General features: G+C 43.3%; 1 protein-coding gene and 1 long non-coding RNA gene across 2 annotated transcripts; one reads left to right on the plus strand and one right to left on the minus strand.

Moving 5' to 3' along the window:
- The first annotated feature begins 2,122 nt into the window (after positions 1–2,122).
- On the plus strand, positions 2,123–4,081 carry LOC111273032 (uncharacterized). The gene is made up of 2 exons (XR_002687837.2): positions 2,123–3,000; positions 3,217–4,081. It is a non-coding gene; the product is annotated as an uncharacterized LOC111273032 (long non-coding RNA).
- Positions 3,650–17,390, minus strand: LOC111273031 (uncharacterized). Its single transcript, XM_022854728.2, has 2 exons — positions 17,258–17,390; positions 3,650–7,804 (listed from the first exon to the last, which is right to left on the minus strand). Exons 1-2 carry the CDS (start codon positions 17,270–17,272, stop codon positions 6,071–6,073), a joined length of 1,749 nt encoding a protein of 582 aa, XP_022710463.1. The 5' UTR covers positions 17,273–17,390; the 3' UTR covers positions 3,650–6,070.
- Positions 17,391–20,636: the final 3,246 nt, after the last annotated feature.

The raw sequence follows: 20,636 nt of genomic DNA on the forward strand, positions 1-20,636 counted from the left end.
TATATATAGACAGAGCAGAGCGCTCCTTTGACGTGGTTCAAACCAATGCCTATAGTGGTGAAACAATTGAGCAAGAGATAAGCCATGTAGAGACCAACAATATTCTCGCTAATTAGCGAATGATAAGGCTCTCTACTGATTTGTGGTATATTCTACACCCTTGATTTAGGAATAAAGCGTAATATTATTATGAAAATTTATCATTATTCCTATTCTATGAAAGAATTGAGCGTTATAGAGAGAGAATATACGTTTCAGAACCTAAATCTGATCAGTTTTTGATCCAAAGTGTGAATCTTTAATTCTGAAGTTGGAAGTAATGCTTCACACCGTACTGTAAAAAGGGTATGAGGTCTACAGTGGATAATTACCGCCCACTAATTCGAGAGCCTACTTAGTTGAAGAAAAAAATCCTAGTTGACCGACCATATTTTAACTTACTTCTTATCGAGACAGCATCTTGATCGCGACAAACATGAGTTTACAAAAAGGCATGAAAGGTATGACAGTACAGCATGTTTCAATGATCAAAGATTGATCAGCAAGCACCAGAATGCGCTCCGCGTTGACTTTCCAACTGGCCTAGGTTATTAATTGTGAAGCACATTAAATCACAAACTGGGTTAGGTTATTAGGTTTTTGCTTTGTAAACTATAGAGGACGCTATCTGACAAACTGAACTTTTTATAATAAAATTGATGGTCTTCCGGGGTGGATTCTTTTGGGCTTCTTCCTTTTAGCGTTATCATTCTATATACAGAGCGTCCTCTTCGAATCAGGCCTAGGGACTAACTCTATGATTTAAAGCTATCCAATGCCTCTACTGGTAAGTGCCTTTTACCTTAACGAACAATCGATGTTGTGTCTGCGTGGCTTTGCACTAATGATATGAGCGTCTCCTGTTCAGAGGCGTACGGCTATATGCTCTCCCAAATGGTCGAACAAATACATTTCAAATTATTGTAGTATTTCAAATTTCTCTAGTGAGCTCGATGAAGGATCCAGTTGATTCCAGGATCCAGGATAAAGTTGCAGTTAAGCCGAAGCCTGATTTTCATCGTCACATTAACCATATAATTAGATTAGTGTCAATTACCACTGATATTATTTTGTAGTAAACAAATCACAATTTAAATTGAAGTCTCGTTGTTCCCAGGTTCTATATTCTTATGAAGTTCGGCGCCCCGATATGAAGTACCATATTGATGTACCGAACAAATGTAGAATCTGTTTGTTCTTATAGATAAATAGAACAAGCCTATTTTTATCAGTTACCTAATAGGTTACAATAATCCAGAAACATCATATATGACAGCACTCTCCGCACTGAAACGATGACAACTGCCTTAGAGATGGCTGAAGCTGAGCGACATGTCTTCATAACTCAAAATAATGTCATTTGTTCCGTAACTGCACATTGGGAGTATTTAGCATTGTTGTTTTAATAAGCTGTCTCCTTTGGTACAATAAAGGTGAATTTGATTACATATATTTGTCTACTTACATACATCGTCTTTTTTCAAGTGTATACAACCGTAAATCCGTGAGTTTTACAATTATAAAAACACAACATGAATCTTGTTCGATTCAAATATCGTAGAGAGCTGTGTTTAGCATGCAGGCGGTATCTGTTAACTGGTATATAGAAGTTTTTCTAAGTTCTTCCGACCCCAGTGCTCACATCCCTGCGACCCCACGTAGCAGGCACGTTTAGAAATCTTGAACGCCGTGAGAAATTTTGTCGTGATACAGAAGTATAATCCCCCCCTCAATCACGCCAAGCCAGAGCTACTGCGGTTGTACCGTACTAAGAAAGCCACTAAAAATAATCCTTTAAACGCTCTATTATCGGAAAGACTTTTTTTTTCGAAGATATTCCCTCGCGCGTATGTGTTACGTCGGCAGATTGTCCCTATAGGACGAAGTCCTTTGTTCAATTTAACCATTAATTTAAGGTAGTCGATGAAAGTTCTGAATAAAGTAATGGCTATTCTGTCTGGTGATGTAAGACTGCACCTGCCATATCTATATTTTTGCGTTTGGTTATTAATTGGTCGGAAAGCGATCGACAACTCTGTCGCACGTACACCGGAAGCAGTTGTTATCCTATATCATTGTGAGAAACGCTCAGCTAGAATCCTTTAAATTCTCTAGTTTTCGGCGTCGCCCCTTTGATACATCTATAATGTCAAAAAATCGTCTCTTGTTTGGTGATTTCTAATAATATTCTTTCTGTGAGATCTGTTATCCTGATAATCTTCAACATATTTTTACATTAAATCTAATGAAATCAATAAACGGTTTCATTTTCAATGCTTTAACTGACAAACAGAAGCGCGACTCTCGTTTTCGTATCATCACACCGTTAACGCCTTAAGGATGTGAAAAGGATCGTACAAGCTCCATATTTTTTAATATACCCAACTAATGGCAAACCACATTCAAGAGATAAGTGGCTGTTATTTTTATATTTTTATTAGAACGTTTAGCGTCGATCTCAAAAAGCGCTAAGAGTTTTTAGACTGTTATAAAGGGCAATAGGTTTATGGTACCCGACTAGACTTTCTGAATAAATTATGCGTTTAAGCGTAAGCGTGTATGAATCGATTTTACGTCAATGTGTGTGTGTGTGTGTGTGTGTGTGTGTGTGTGTGTGTCTAACATTAAGTCTCTTATCCATCACTTGATGAGGCTTTTTTTCCACCTCTAATGAGTAGTAATCTTTTCTCTATATCTGATAGAAACGACGCCAACTACTAACAAGGAGCTGTTTTTCAACCATATTCCTTGAGCTGCTCCCGTTGTTCGGTTCGAGTTCGAGCTCAAGGAGTCGTCGACAGATAAGTACAAGGCTTATAACAACAAACGAGGTCAATTCGGCATAAGAAATCTACGAGATCGGGTAACGAAGCAAAATGCAATAGACGGGCGCGAGTCGAGCAGTTGTACGCCCTATTCTGGCCCTGTTTTATATGCATGAATGGCTCACCTCTAATTTATGTAAGAATCCTTGTACGAACGTATATATCTGTTACACCAATTGTTGTCGTCGTCGTTGTTTACCGCTATCTAATATTGGGCTCTATGCTACGGTGCAAATCGCTATATAAAGAATGTATTTCAGAACTACAATATTAAGTACTGTCGGATAGCTTAACTTAGTATCAAAAGTATCTTGCAAAAGTTATCGTTCGGCTATCTTTTTCTTTTTTTCAGTAGGATTATGTTCCATTTGGCGTCAGTGTACAATTCGTTTCAACGTAGCCTCTGATCGTTGTGAAAACGCAAGTAGATTATGAGGTAAGCCAATTTCCTTCGGAATAGTACAGGATTGCACTCAGTTTGTACCTTTGCCTGATCTGCTCTGCTGACGCATTCTCAAATCTTGACCCTTTTTGACAAGAGGAGTAGTAATATTGTTTGCTCATACATCATATATAATAAATAAATAAATAAATAAAATGTGTGCGGTTCGCCCCCACGACGACAAAGCGGAAACTTAGGGTAAAATCAATGCAGAAAGGCCTTTCAAATCCAGTCGTTTCGAAACAATAATTACGGCCTTTAGTTTTTTTTTTTTTTTTTGCCAAAGCAGAGTAGAATACCAATTTCATGTATATGAGACACATTTATAACGCTATCATGCATGTACGTTCACTCGATCATTTTATTGATCTACTTGACATAATTATCGAATCATAAGGACGACGTAAGAGGCAGAGGTAGGGAAAAGGAAATATATGTACATAAATAAAATGTTTTTGTAGTTCGCTTCTTTGTTTTTCTAAATTAACTGAAATATAATGAACTCGTCCACCTCCTGTGAGAAAAGAACTTTCATCAATGGTAGCGGCACCTTTTATTATTATTATTATTATTATTCTCAATATTAATACAAAAAAGATAAATATCAAAAGGATGAGCAAGGCGTTCCACTGAGGCTAGACAGTCGGCTATAGGATCGGACGCTTGAGAGCGCCTATGCGTGGTCAGCTTCATCAGATAGACGAGCGACTTTATTCGGACGATGTCGCGACCCGCGTCCGACCGCCCGCGTGGAACGCCGGTGAAAATTAAATAACTACGTGACCACATGACATACTGGTACTATTCACAACCATAATTATTATTATTAATTAACACATCCACATGATAATTCGACGAAGATCACCGTGGGATGAAGATCCTCTCCATCGACCCATTTCGTAATGAACAACAATATTATCTCTTCTGTTTCTGTTCGTCATTTTGCTTCGTCTTGGTTTTTTTTTTTCTCATCCAACTTGTCCTTATCAATATCTGCTAGAACATCAGTAGTAGGATTCTGATTGTCAGCGCTGTCATAATTCTTTTCCTCTTACCATTATTATCACTCTAATTACTGTTTGTCGAGCGCGATGATACCATTACATATCGATCGGTGTTTCCACGTACAACCGAACCATCATCGTTCACCTGTTTGTCCGCATTGCTTTTGCTTTCACGTGCTTTATGATTATCATTTTCGAGGTAATAATAAATTATTTACAATACATATAGCTAGAGCGGACAGCCCGATACCGGCCGCCATCGGTTGAGCGGGTTCTCGTCCGCTGGCAATGGTCAGCGACCAGAGCAATCCGAGATTGCCTGAATTCGCCAGACGTGAACGTGAGAGAATAGCGGTTGGTTAGATTCAGGAGAAGGAAGACGACGAATTTGAACTGGCCGACCGCCGAGCGGCGCCACACATTCAGCGTCGACTGTAAGGCAATAATTGGGCTAGAAAAGACAGACCGGTCAGGGAATAGAAACCAAGGGATAGGGGAGTTGGCGAGAAGGGTACACTCAGGTAAGTTATAGTAGTCGCTGTATGATCGCTGAATGGAACAAGGTTTAGGAGAGCTCGAGCTCTATACAGTGGTGAAGGACGATAAAGTCTAAAACGAAAAAATAGAGCAGTGCTTGACGATATCAAGGTAAATATGAGGCAGCCGTTTGAAGCAATGGGCGAGACACCGTCCCTTACAGGCGATGCACCTAAAGCGTCTGGACGCCATTTAATTAAAGTAACGAAAAACAGAGAAAGGGAAGGAAGCAAGGCGATGTAACGTTAAAACGACGAAACACCGCGAATGACCACGAAAACAGCTTGTCGTTTGTGCTTGGCGATGGCAAAAATGGTGTCGCAAGAAAAAAATTCAACGGGGAGCGGCGGACGGCGCTGTCATCACACGAGACTATCGGCAACAACTGTACACTCAAGAGAAAAATCGCTTAGGCGAACGCCAGCGTTAGGCACGGCACGTTTGGCGGCCGCACGTGATAAAGCCGTCTAGCTAAAAGGAGAGAAGTGGAAGATTAAATAGTATGAAGGTCAAAGAGGGTTTGCCTATTATATAGGGATTTCAAAAACGAGTTCATATAACAAATCGAAAGAAAAGGCAGATTCACGATGGCTCACGACTGCAATTCACTTAAGGGATAGAAATAAATCATGAGAACGCGCGTATAGTAAAGAATAAAACTAGTTTGTTTTCGTATTACGACTACCGTTGAAATACATGAAGCACATGTTTTAATGTGAGCTTGTTGTTGGGATAACTGAACCACGAATAGGAGCATCTAAGAAGCTTGGCGTAGCGAATGAATGAAAACTGGATATGAAACTCCAATTATGTAGATGTGATTGTAGAGAAGCCAGCAGAAGTTTAAACATCCAGATGAATTCTCAGGAATTCTTTGAAAAAGAAAATAGAGCAGAGGCATAGCATAGCATAGCATAGCAAGGAAACTTAAACGAGAACTATTAGCAAAAGTTAAATTAGTTACTTGAATGCGAAAACGGAAGCAAACAAAGAATGAGCATAGCCGCCAAGTAAGTGTTCTCTTTCCAAAACTAAAACTTTCTAGGAAATCGTAAAGATGTCAATTGAATGCAAGTAACGCTTTGCTAGAGTAGCAGTTTGTTTGGTAAAGAAACCTTAATGGTAGATCAGATGTATTGAATGTAACTGTAGTTAGGTTAATTAAACATAAAAATTCTCGAGGGTAGAAACTTAGAATCTGTCTAGACAAGCTGAGTCGCTGTCTAGCTCGACTTCTTTTTGGCAGCCGCTGCCGCTGCTGAAGAAGACGATGCCGATGATGAAGATGAAACAGCTGATGAATTGTCACCAAACTTCAGTGACGATCCAACTGTTCTTGTAGACTCGAAATGAGATTTTTGAGGGTATTTCGCCTGAGGAGCACTCTCAGCATACGAGAGGCCGCCGCTGTTGGACGAGTAACGAATTGAGTTCGACTTCACAGGATTTGAATATGATACCGCTGATTTAACAGGCGGTGAATACGAAGTCGAGCTAGAAGACGAAGGGTACTTACTACTCTTCGCCGAGATTGGTGGAGCATATAAGCTAGACGAGCTCGACGAAGAGGTCGAATAGCTTGTCGAAGCTGAATGGCCAGCAGATTGCTGTAGTTGATGATTAATAGGTACGGCTGGTTTACCAGGGACGTACTTAACGTTGCCATTAGCGTATGCCTTTAGCGCTTGAACCAAGGCTTCGTTGCTACCGGCTTGTCCGCTAGTAGAATAACCAGTGTAGCCACCTTGAGCGCTATAGTCAGCTGGCTTGGCCGAGTTAGCATAAGAAGTGGGGCCGCTTTTACCGTCGTAAGAAAGGGACGATCCAACGACGAACGATTGACCCTGACCATAGCTACTTTGCTGTTTGGTGGTGTCAACTGCACCGTATCCGGTTGCTAGCCCTGAGTAGGCGTTTTGGCCTGTCTGGCCTTGACTTACCGGCTGCTGGTAGGACGACGGGTATTGAAGGGATGAGGTGTCGATTTGGTATGCTGGGCCAATGCTGCTGACCTGTTGACCTGCAGATGAGGTCTGGTCAGCGGTGTGACTTTGGAAACCTAGTTGAACTGGAACTCCAATATCGTAGCCAGCAATGCTCGACGGGGCAGCCGATGAGCCGACGGAGGCCTGTTGAGACAGGAGGGTCTGCGCAACCGCAGCGGCAGCTCCAGACGAGCCCTGGAGACTGCTTAAACCGGAGACACCTTGGGGTGCATAGGATGAAGGATCGAACGTTCCGGAACCTGTCCCAGCCAAAGATGGTACAACAGCGCTGGCTGAGATGTCGGAATCATCTGTTGCTGAACTAAAACCCGGCCGAATTCGGGGAGGGGAACGATCGTAAGGTGAGCCGCTGATCTCGTGGACATTGGTGGCAGCCTCCTGTTGGTCGCCTGCTAACGTAGACGGGTCAAACTGACTGTTCTGCAAAGCCGAAATAACATTAGAAGGTAGGCCAGCGTACGGTGAAGGCGAGGGTCCGGGGCTCGAAGGGGCGAAGAATGATGAAGATCCTGGGGATCCACCCGGCGATGAACTTCCAGGTCGGCCGAAAAAGCTATTGAAGTTACTGTTCGCAGCGGCATCTGGTGCGTAAGAGGACGCGAACGAAGGTACGGGCGCCGAAGGTCCAGGGTGAGAATTAGCGCCAGAAAATCCACGCGGAGGCTTAGCAAACGAGAAAATGCTAGGACGTGGCGCACTGGCTGAGGGCAACAGGTTGCTAAGGAAGGCAGGTGCACGTATACCAGCAATCACAGTCTTGTGCAAATTGCTAGCGGCGGCAAGCGGATTTCGGAAAAAAGATGGCCGGGACGGTTTGGTTGTCGGCGCAGGTCCGCCGAAGTGTGAGTTGTAAGGGGCATTCCCAGGACCAGGATACCCTGGTGGGCCACTCTCGCTCAGGTAGAAGTTCTGCGCCCGACCGTGGTGCAGCAGCACAGCTGTCGAAATGACCTGCAATCGAGAAACAAACAAAATAAATAAGGCTGTGTTCGCTCGACGGATATCATGCAGGAAATGTTGATTGGTACAATAGATAACGGAACACTGGAGCGACCAACTTAATTTGAATATAAACTCTTGGGATTACAATTGAAAACAATAATACTCTTCTCGGAATGTTATACCTCTAGATCTGACTCTTACTTATGGGACTAAACTAATGCATCCGTCATTGTACGTTATTCAAGTTCATTTTTACCTGTTCCTCCTTTCGCCTCCTACAAAGTGCCCCCAGAACTGTTAGCTTTCTATCTGATTTTACTTTTCTCGCAACAGTTTGTCACTCATTTTTAAAATTATCTGAACTGGAGAAAATCCACTTTATCGCCAGATGTCAATACTAAATGAAGAAACGAACTTCCTTTGTCATCACGTGTCGCAAACAGTTCTTATTTAGGCTGCTTTAGTTAGCTGGTAGGGCAATGGCAGTTAAGCTTCAAACAAGGGACAACTCCTGATCCTTAAACAGGCAGCGATTGCATCGGTACATTTCTCGGGCGCAAGTTTTCGCTTAATAAACCGGTGACATAAGAATTGGCCTTTGGCCTGCCAGTTGGCACTCGGCGGTTTTCTCTGGTGTGAAATTCGACTGTGGTAGGTCATAGATGAGGTAGAATCAATGTCTGACAACCACTGTGTTTGCGCCAGTTGGGGACTATAATCGTACGCACTGTGCATATTGAGACGAGGGCTTGCTAGTAGCGTAAGACGGCGCAGACGACAGACTGGCCTACATTTACGAACTAGAGTAACAAAAGATCTTTTTGGCAGGTAGAGGAAAAATTGATTATTCTCAGAAATTAGATTTGCGCTTTCCTCGTCTCGACATTTTTGTGTTAGTCCACAGGTCTCTGCCTTGCAAGCAAACGAAAAGCGACCAGTGTAATATTATTATTTGGCTACCATTATTGGATTAGATGAACTATACTCTCCTCTAGCACCAGGAGAGCAAAAGCGTAAAGTAAACCTGTATCGCCTCTCAACTCATATATGCATCGAAAAATGCGACTGCTTTTGATATCGAACGTGCGATTTGAACGAGTATCCTATCTCAACTGGGATGTCTTCTCTTTTGGCCCCAGAATAGAAGAAGACTCTGGACGACGCTGCATCTTTGGGGCACAATCATGCATCAGGCCATTGACGAATACCTGAACGGTCAAAGCAGTCACATTTGTACGCGACGTGCTGGTAGACAGCTTGACACCAAAAAGTCAGCGCAGCCAGCTTGAGACGACTAGAACGCCTACTGAATTGTGACACGTCAGCGGAGCCATATCATCGAACTGTCGTAGCAACGATGAATCCGACCGATAACTCACAACAGGTCAGGCTCGTCGTCGCATCATGTCGAGGCGCAGAAACAACGAGTGTGGTAGCAGCATGCACACGGCTCAGTTGATGGTGGCCGCAGTACTAGTAGCAGTTGTGATAATCATGGTAACGGCAGTAGCCGAGATAATGCTAGTAGCTGCAGCTGAAACAACAGTAGTAAACTGGCTAGTCCATAGACAGACAGGCCCTGGTTCTGCCGAGACTGCCCACTCAGGCCAAGCTTGAGGCAACAACGAACCACCATCGGACGACCTTCACTTTATTCCTGCGCCTCTCAATCGATCTTACTACAAGAATAGCGCCATACAAATCTGCTTTTTGCAGTACACCGAATTCATTCCCCAGTACATAGCAGCGGCATCGATACTAACATACATACGATGGGATACGATGTAATTTCGCCGTAAGGTAAGCGGAAAAACCAACGCGAAAGTCGTAACGGGCAACAAGTCAAAACTGGGGGAAATCCAAAGCATAAGCGGGAAGCCAGTAAGCCGGATAGTCAAACGACGGATGGACTTCGGCTTTCCGACTCCTGTCCGGGTATTTTACTTGAATCGGCGCTCCAATTAGAAGACGACCTACATAGCGTCAGCGGCAATAGTAGATCGAACTGCGCACTGCACCGTAACGAATAAACCACCAAGTCAGTTGCTATTCAGTCAATCGGCCAGCTAATGCTGCCGAGCAACGAGCGAAGCAGCGTAAAGCGAACGAAAAATGCAGCCGCGGCAGGTACTCGACGACAAGACGAAACGGTTGCGTACAATGGACGTAAACGGAGCCAGCCACTATTGTAAGCAATCGAGTTGTGGTGCCATACCTACCACCTAGAAAAGGTATTTGACCCTGTACCGCGATGCCGCACGGTCGGCCATCAATTCTGTCAATCCCCTCTGTACGTCACTCGCGGCGGTCACTTGCCATTTTAACGGGTGCTGTTTCATCATCCAGCCAAGCAAGCAACCCAATTAAGCACGTGTGTGCGCTTGCGGCGGTCGCAGCATGACCGTTAGCCTTCCGTCTCCGTCCCTTTCTGCGCGCTTCCTGCTCCCGTCCCCTCCCTACTGCTGTGGCTCCGCGTGGCAACGAACCCGGCAATGGACCATGTCCGCTGCCGTGCACGTTGTCAGCCGTAGGTGGCGTTGTCGTTAGGGGCAACACCCTGCTTCCGCTGCTTTTTCAAACTGTGTCGCGCCGTCGGATCCACAGAAACGCACCAAGCGACCAACAAGTCCGAACTGGTCAAATCTCCTTGAAGACAGATTGATAAGAGCAATAGGCCGCGCCCGAAGAGAAGCTTGTCGATCAGCTACGACAGCAGCGATGGAGTCGCCGTAATTTTCCGACCGCTAACCACTCGCTCGCCCAAATCGTCCAGTAGCAGTCTTGCTTGCACTGTCTCATGTTCGGGTTTCCGTTTATGTTGGCCTGTTCATGTATTATATAGGCATATGGCTGCGTCTGTTCGTCTGTCAGTCCGTCTGTACTTAAAGGGAATCGGCAACGTGGCTAATCTATATATGTATATATATATATATATATATATATATATATATATATTCTGTTTGTCTGTACCGCTCCTCTGGCGCGGACATCGTTCTTGATTCCATGCCATCATCATGGTCATATCATACATTTATATACACGACAGAACATCTAACATTTTGTCCCATCGGTTCTGACCCATATCACCAGCAACGGCCGTTGAACAAATGTCGATGCTGGAGCAATCAAGAACGTGCCTTTCCTTTCGTCGCACCTTTCCTTTACTCCTATATATACACACTGCCGCTTCCCCTTCGTCTTGCTGCTGATAGCTTTGGTGCACGCTGTACCGCTTTTGTCGCTGTTGCTATCCGAAAGCCAGAACAGCAAATCTATCTATCCGGGATTCGTACGAATCATGCAGATCACCCCTATATCTTTGTTGGTTCACTGAGAACATTCAGCGTGCTAGAAATGCCTAATAATGGACATCAACAATAACGCCAGCCACTAACAGCAGCACGAAACGCATGACCGACAACACCGATGATGCCACCGACTTCACCAGCTGGGAAACGAAATCCAATGTCATTTCGACGGAAATGGAAACGGAAGCTGCGAGAACGACAGTGGTTATAGTGTAACATCCCGACCATTACGGCCGCTCCAGTAGCTCGTCTGCCGATTGAAACCTTGGCTCTTTGCTGCTGCTCATTATCGGGCCAGCCACCGAAATCAACGAAGAATCGATTCCGCTGGGAGCGGAGCCGTTTGAAGGAAGGAGACAGTGGGGCGGTCGGTCAAGATACTCAAGATGATGGCGGCGTTGCGTGATGAGGCGGCGCGGTGCACGCCTGCTTGCCCCCCAGGGTGCCACGATGATCACAGACGCCATGAAAAAAGTTGCTGTTCTGAAACCCCATCGAGGAATAAGTGTGCCGTCAAGCAAAACGTGGGACCAAGCTACAAAGACGAAGCGTGGGTTAGGCGACGGCAGCGGAAAAAGCACCAGTAGCAATATTACAGGGAGCAACTAATCGTGTACCAGCAGCAGCGATTATCATCACCATCGTTGATGTCGTCGTTTTTGTTGAGATAGAAAGTGGTGAACCGCGAACATCGAACGGGGTAGCCGGATCGTCACGATCGCGACTGCCATGGCCGTCATAAACTAAAGGCCTAAAGCTCCCTTTGCCCGACATTAGGGAGGAAGCAAGCGGATTTCGTGTGTATGTGTAGCAGAAACAACAGCTACAGCCACGGCAGCAGCAGCAACAACAATAGTGGCATCTGCAGCACGCAGAGACACAAAGAACATAAAGACGATGGTCTTTATTTCGATGCCACTGTCGATGCCGCCGCTACTATCATGCCTGTGGGGAAAAAGGTTGACAGACGTATGATGGACGAGGGACAAGCTCAGACCTGTAAAGCTATAGACCTCTTCGGTTCGATCGCGTGTAACAGTACAAAAAGCTGGGGTGACTGGGTAGATGAATGGAGCGGGACGGGAGAGCACTGCTTTTCACGTTTCTCAACACCGTTGCGCTTGCGAACACTTACGAACTTGATGCTGCAAGCGTATACGCTAAAACGGGTACAGTGATTTTATTACTGCCTTTCCCGCTGCTCCCGCTGGCGCGATAGGTTAGTTTGGACAAGTGAAACAAATGAATTCAATGATGCCCGCCCGCGCTATTCGCGTCATCTGTTCAATGCCCCACAGCACATCTGGTCTATATAGTACCATAATTATGTTACTATTATAGCCAGCAGTGTAACGCGAAAGTGGCGGGGCAACTACACTACTTCTTTGGTTCACCAACGGTCGTGCGAACGAAGTGTAACAGAAGTGCAGAAGTAGCAGCAACAGTAACCTATGCAGAAGCAAGAACGGCGTTAGCGATAGGGACGACAGCGCTGTCGTAACGCGAACGAGACGCACGAAGACACCCCCATCGGTCAAATAAATGCTTGCTTCACGGGAGATGGTGAACATGACAAGGACTACTATAGATGTTCAAGAAGAAGAATTTCTAATAACAGCAGCAGAAACAATTGACATCACGTGGGTGCTCGCATTCGATGAGCTGTCTCCCTGACCAATTGTTATGGCTAATGCTATATACTACGTCAGTAGCTGAAAATGTTTGACGAAGTTAAGGGTAACAGTTGCAAAGAAAGGAACGAGCGACTAAACACCGAACAAAAAAGAAGCCGAAAACAGCCACCACGTATATTTTGCCATTTGCACAAAAGCGTCCAAACAATGCTATATCCTAAATAGTCCAGTACGTGCTATCCAAAGAAGAAGACACAGACGGTAAGCAACAACACTTTGACGCAACGTGACGTCTGGTCGCACACGCGTATGTCAACAGAAGAAAGTAACCTCATTTTTTTCCTTTCAAGTCAGCTGTATTCTAAGTAAAGTCAATGACGGGTCATGCGTTTTTAACTCAGTTGATTAATATGCATGAATTTTTACGGTCACCGTCGTCGTTAACGCCGTCTCGACAGTTCTCGAAAGAATTTCGTAGACTCTTCAACTCAACTTTTTGCCCGGCCAGTGGAAATGACTGACTCCGTCTATCCTATGACAAAGACCAGAGCCGGCGAGCCCCCTCATGTCATTGCGCTGCAGTGGGTGCCGCATCCGCGTGGTCGCGGTTAAAGAAATCGCCAGTAGCGGCAGCAGTAACACCAGCGGATCTGTAGCAGGAAGTGCAGACAGCAGACGCAACAGCCGAAGCTTGAACAGCAGCCGCATCGGAATCGTCAACATCTGCATCTTCATGAACATTATCATCAGCCGTGATGTCCATCCAAAAGGAATCGGGCTCCGCCACCGTCGACGAAGACCACTTTAACCAAGAAGCCGCGACTGTTCGCACGACAGCAGGAGCAGTAACAGGACACAATCAGGTAACAGGCAAACCTGCGAACAACGATGTTTTCCTGATAGCACGACAGCTTGGCTTGAGCAGCAAGACGGTCATAGAGACCCAGCGGCGAATACCAACAGGTATTGACATGGACAAACACACGTACCCATACAGACCTCAATCAGCAGTAACCGATAGAGCAGAAGATAGATACGCTGATAACGTTCACAATTGCAAGATCTGGAATAAGCTAGCGGCCTAAAAAAGAACAGCCATATGATGACAAGTACACCAGTGTGCTTTCTCGTAGAGATGATCGAGCACTTCCATCAATTGTTCTAAAGATTATCAAAAACAACTAACTCTTACAATGAGGAACATGGAACAGCAGTAAGTTGACGCAGCGACGCTTGACTATGATACGTAATGCTCGCCTTGTTACGAAAGCTGCAAAATGTCCTATAAAAATACGTATAAAGATCAAGGTGAATATGCCGTTGTCAAAAGTAACGGAAAGTCAATGGCTAGAAAATACAACCAATTTAACTTTGAGGTAGTCGCAATAAAAGTTAAATCTTGACAATGCTTTCAAGCAGCTGATACGCGTTAACGACTCTGAGTGTGAGAAAAAAAATGCTCAACGCTTAATAAGGCCACTTTACTTATTGACAAATGATCTGTTTTATTGGTACTACACTGTCTCCGCCCTCCCTGACCCTGCACTGGATCAACGAGAATACAGGAGAAGGAAGGAAGGAACGAACGAAGAAGATACCTAGAAGCGCTAGAACATTGTTGGCCATTGAATTTAGACAGCTTGCCACTCATTTAGCGCTGTTATGAAAATTACTTATTACTCTAGCTACATATATAGTAATTGAAATTTGGAAAAGATCACAGATATTTCTTTCATAGAATTACGAGGTGCGTTTTTGAACGACTGTATCTGAGCTTAACTATGATTTCAATATATAGATGCATTCCATTGTTGACTGTACAATTTAGCGTCAGAGAAAATCGTGCGTAGGTCGTAATCGAGTCAATGAGATACCAGTCACAATACGCTAATGATTTGTTTCTAAATTTGGAATTGTACGAACCTTCGATTAGGTGCATTGTGGACCTTTAAGTTACGGAATTAACTTTTGTTTCGTTACTAAGAACGTGAACCGTGCTCAACTACACATGTGCTGCTATCGCGCTTTCAAACTCTGCCAAACCTTTATACTACTTGAAATTGAGTAGAATCTTGGAGAAAATTACTGAAAGGTTTATTTAAGACTTAAATCTACGCGTATTCTGAGAGTGAAGCTCTTTTTTTCTCAAACTTCAGAAGCCGTGCGCTCACTTAAGAAGGCTAAAGCATCAACTATTTAATGCGTAATGTAGTAAAGACTATAATTTGTAAAAACGTACTTCTGATAGTATCAACGTATGCCCCAAATCAAAATGCTCTAATGCCGTTAGTAATTATTATTACTACTGACCTAGAAAATAAAATTTTTCTAAGATTCAATGCTGCAACTATAAATAAATGCCGCAACACTGAATGTCGCTCAACGTAGAAGCTATTGAAGCTGAGTTGGGCACGATTAGTGGTAATATTTTGACACGTGTGCAAAAAACTATACCTGGTTGGATCATTCTGAGAACGTATCTCTATAGGTCCGTTCCCGTCGGAAGCGCAGAGGGCATTTAGCTACGCTTGTTCAATGTTGGCAACATATATAAATACGTGTTGAATATCAACAATTATCGATGCACAACAGCACTGGAATTGGTTAATAGCCGATCGTCTCACTGATCTGTCGCAGGTGACCCACGTACGACGCGCTCCGACTACCCACCCGAATAGAGCTAGTTCTTCATGTTTATCACAACAGATTGAATCCGACAACTTGTTCTCACAAAGAGGCTTAGTCGGAGAGTGCCGTACAAAAAAGTGCTGATTATCCTGCCGTAATCACGCAATAATGTTATGACAAAGGCGTTAGTAAGTAGGTAGGTGGATAGGTGTGATCTGTCTTGTTGCCCCCCTATTCAATTGCGTTGGCTATAATTTTGTTAAGTAATATGATATACTTAAGTACCTGCTTTTGTAAATAGATAAAGGAACGATAAAGAAATCTGTTGTTGAAACAACACGAACTTCGCTACTTTACTGCAAATTTGAGAAAAAAAAAAAAAAAAAAAACTAGATTCTGTCGTGAACTGGGCAGACGATCGGAATCGGGGCAAGTGCCGATTTGACACGCTTGCCTACGCCATAGCGCTTGGATGCCAAACGCCAAAACGAGAATCGCGCAGATAACGCATCAGAAATTGGTTTATTCAAACCTATAGCTTCGCTTTCCTCTGCGTCGCCTAGATGACGTGCTGTATTACTAGGGCGATTTAACAGACGCGAGATAATCGTCGAACTCGTATGAAAAATGACTTTTCGTCGTCAATTTGGGTTTTCGACACGTACTAAACTGATCTGAACTATGTCGAGGACACTTGCTAACCCAGACAGTTTATACTTGATGATACGAAATTATCTAATGCAGTTATAATTATATCTGTCGTACAGTAAACACGATTCAAGCAGCAATTCAGGCTGAGAAGATCAAGACTGGTTTCTTACTGAAATATGAAAACCAATCTCTAGCAAACGCCAAACGAATACAGGGTAGTTAGTGGACGAGAGGAGATCAAAGGTAAAGTTTAGCAATTACCGCATGCACTTAAATCAAACTTGTCATTTGAAGCAAGACTTAACGGAAATACAGTACGTAAAATTCAAAACTTTCATAAGTTAAAGGTAAAAGCGCGCACTCGTAGAATTGACGCCGTCAGTTTTGTATTCAAAACAAGTTCCATACCGCCCGAGCGATCTTTTGAATGCTGATTGCATATAATTGGGATTACGTACGTGGGGGGGGGCCCCACAGGATCACCCACAAAGAGTACCTTGTCGATATTCTACATCGCTTTGGCAAAATTCGATTAAAGCCAAACACTACGCATGAATCCAGGCAATGCATTTCCATCGAAACTGGTAGGGTGAAAATCCAGCTACTTAAAGAAAATGCACTTAACTCAGAGGCACCCAGTGTACTGATCCAATGGACGCAGCAAGACGGAAAGCAGGCCCTCAGGCAGGCTGTGCTCCTTATAATAGCCTCGCTAATGGCGGAATCAAGTGTACAGTCATACACTGCGTGACCTCCGTACTTGAGTGTACATCATATGGCTCTTAAAGAAAGCTTTTATGCTGTGGAGTAGAACGAAGGCACCAACTTAAATCAAAATCTGGCCAAGCCAAGATTGTTTCACTTGAACGTCAAGCTCAGCGTGACAACTATTCGTTCCGGAGATGGGACCAACGAAGTACGTAAGCAAGACCGGCATATCGTGGCCGCTAGTAGAGTACACGTCAATAGCACACCGATTCGCCTGCATAGCACCGTAAACGTAACCTCAGCGTTGTGATGACGGAGTAATCCAGAGTAGCGATATGGTAGAAATAGACCGGGCAGGTAGGCGCACTTATAAGACACTTTTGGACGTTTAGCAGTAGCAGTAGAAATAACCAATAGCCAGATGCACACGATAAACAAGGATCGACGAGTGATGCACGTTATTGAAATATAATTTGTGATTTTCGAGAAGGTTTAGGTAGCACGTAAGCAAGCAGGGGTTCTATGGCGCTCACCATAAGGAGCCGCATGGCGACTGTGTTTTGGTAATGGTTGATCCGATTCGTACTGTTGTTGTGTAGTCAGTCCACCTTTTACTTGCTTTGATCTCGCTATTCCTAGCGCCGAGCTGACGCTGCTTTGCTCCGTCGGGCGATTCTGGCGCAGCGGGTCTTGTCAAGCGATTTAAACCTTCTTGGGAAGACGTCGCATGCTGAACCGCTATTTGCGCGCCGATAAGAGAGAAATGGAAAGTGTCTGGGAAAGGAGACAGCAAACGCAGTCCGCGCACCAATTCCCGCCAGGAGGATTGCGATTCACCGGCATTAATGAATAGCACGAAGGGCTTGGAGCTGACGTGGATACCCAGAGGAGAATTGGATATATGCCATTACTTTCAGTTACTAAACAAACTGTTGTCCACAATGATACACATGGGCAAACGAGGCAGCGACATGCAGAAGCGGCACGGGACAGTTTGCGCGCGTGAATCAGCTTCGTAAATTCATGCCACGTAAAAATTTCAAGCATCGACGGAATGACGGATGAATCGTGACAAAAGACAAACATGCCATATATACATATACTTACGTACACGTACTTATATGCATACATACAGTCGCAGCATATTTCACAAAATGTGATATCGTTGTCTAAAACGTTGCCAAAGTGTGATTTGAATCCTCACGGTCCTCAATACCGGATTAACTGAAATTGACGAAAATAGTTCTCACTGTCAATCGTTAGACTATAAAATTTCACACCATCAATACAACACTTACATTAACAAAGAAGTTCTTTGCAGCTAATTTAACTTATTTATGTATCCACTAGTTTTTACCCGTAAGACGTTTACCCGATAATGATGCATACATATCGCTCGCCGTTTAAGCTACGTAAACGTTCGGCGACTGAGTCGAACAGAAGTATAGTCAGGCGTGGAATTATTGAAAAAGCCCAACGTTCTTTGCAATTTATAGCCATGTGTTAGATTTTCTTCGGGCCGTATAAGCCGTTATTACCGCCTTAAGCGTTAAGTGCCTATATAATAATAAAAAGAATATTAATGTTTAAGCTCGAGTTTCTGTGAACTGAATTAGATAACGTCCACGTTCGTGTTAACAATATGGCACTAGAACATTATTGCTGAAATAGATTTCAGTGTGGGTCTGCTGGGGGCTGATTGAAAAGAACGAAACGACAGAACTATCGCAAACACCGCGCTCGTTTGAGCAGTATTATCTGTCAGCATAGGATAACGGCTTTGGGAAAAAATATACTATTACTAACCAAAATGACACTGAAACATTCTGAGGAACCTGTTTGGGGTGCGACATAATCTGGTAATGTTGTTTTAGGTAAATTTATAAAGACAATTATGGAAATTCAAGCTTTGCCGCTGCGACACTGTTTTTCCCTACATGCAAAGAGGCAGCAGGAAAGCTTGAGGCAGAAATTTACATTCAGCACTCTATAATCGTACTATCTGAATAAGCCTAATGGAGCTGCCTTTCGAGTTTCTCTAGATCAAGTCCTTTTGCTTTTAAAGCTGTAACAAAAAAAAAAAGCCAGCCGCTAACATATTATCTCAACTATGAAGCGGCGTTAATAAGCAGATTCTCAGAAAATTGGCAAAACTTCTAGGCCTGCATTGAAGCACACCCGACATATGCGATATTTATAATGATATATAGGCATGTACCTTATCGCAGCGTAATGTCAGAACAAAGGAAAAAATAAACTTGAGAGCAATGACAACGCATAAAAAAAAGAAAGGTAATTGTAAACTTTGTTTGGGGTACCTTAAATATATGTCATCATTTCTTCTGTATTAAACCGAATTTGCTACTGCGAGTTTCCTGAAATCGGACACGCTTGACACGCGCACATTTATATACCTACATAGCATCAATTGCTTTCATGGATTATCCTGACGATGAAATTGCTCAGTGGAACCTCGTCAAGCCGCTATACTATAAATTGTCACCAAGATCATGAATCTCTATATTTTCACCAAATGACTTGTGTCTCATGTATCTGGGTGTGCACACTGCGCTCGAGTCAATGGCCCAATGAGGTCGCATTTAGAAAAAGCCCACACATTGCTGATATCTACTTTAATAGCACTGTTGTCAATCGCGTTCTGTTGATTCAGCTGACCTCACGTAGAGACACGGGGAAAATGCAATACACCTGCCACAAAATAACTAGCAATACTATTCTATTTCGAAGAAGCCGTTAAATTTGCCGTAAATTATTATTTGACAACCTACTAGGAAAAACAAGCACCTGGAATCAGGACATCTTGGTTTCTAGACAAATTAGTACACCGCAGAGAGAGAATAATTTAATTCCGGCATCTGCCACTAAGAACTCACTAAGGTTTGCCACGTTTGCCGCCGTAGGTAATCTTTATTTATCCAATATGCTTTGCACGTTATTAGGCCTCTGTTTGGTCCTTTTTTTTGGCTTTAGCTGCCTGCATGGATGTTTTTTTACCTCATCTATTCAAGCAGACTTGAAGGCGGCATGACGGGATATCGTGGTCAAGCCTCATCGCTACCTATTCGGTTAATTTCAAAAAGCACGCACAAAGCAGATACATATAAAAGTGAAATATATCACATTTTACGTTTATTTATCAAGTTCAGAGCTAGGAACACGCAAATCATATTGAATAGCTATTTAACGTATGGCAGAAAACTGAGTCTAAGATGTAATCAAAAACTACCTTAACCCATAAGCCTTATTTGAACCTCTTGAACCCCACCAATCCGACCGTTGATACATATTTTCTGCATTCTACAACCCTAAACAGAAAAAATATATTTAGAAGCATGTCTATTAGTCGTCGCGAGCAAAAGAACGTTCGACACTCTAACGTTTATCAACTTAATCATAATTGACATAATTGTACCAAATGTATTTTTATGGAGAATGAATAATTAGTCATTGTATAAAGCACAGGTGGAAACGATTTGCCATCTCAAACAGAATATCTTCAAAAATAACGCAATTTATGACCGTGTTTGTATCTTTTTTTTTTGATGTATGTTTTTGTATGATGGACGCGAAGTAATGCGCATCCTTAACATCGTCTGAATACACTAACCAGAAATGATCGAGATTAGAAACAACACATATTTTATCAAAGATACGTTAACGAAAAACCGAATATGGGTTGGTATTGATTTCGGCACTTTTGAAAATCCGCGGGTCAAATCAGTTTAACTCACTTAGATGATCATTTCTGTCTGGGCCACTTCAGACACGTGTTCCAGTTAATTTGGGTGAACGTTGAATAATACTATCCCGCAATAAACGAAGACATATAAAATAGAAGAAAAATATATTCATAATATTTTTTATATGAAAAAAAATATATATACATATAGA

This window comes from Varroa jacobsoni, unplaced genomic scaffold (genome assembly GCF_002532875.2).
Source record: "Varroa jacobsoni isolate VJ856 unplaced genomic scaffold, vjacob_1.0 contig04337, whole genome shotgun sequence".
Taxonomy (NCBI): Eukaryota; Metazoa; Arthropoda; class Arachnida; order Mesostigmata; family Varroidae; genus Varroa; species Varroa jacobsoni.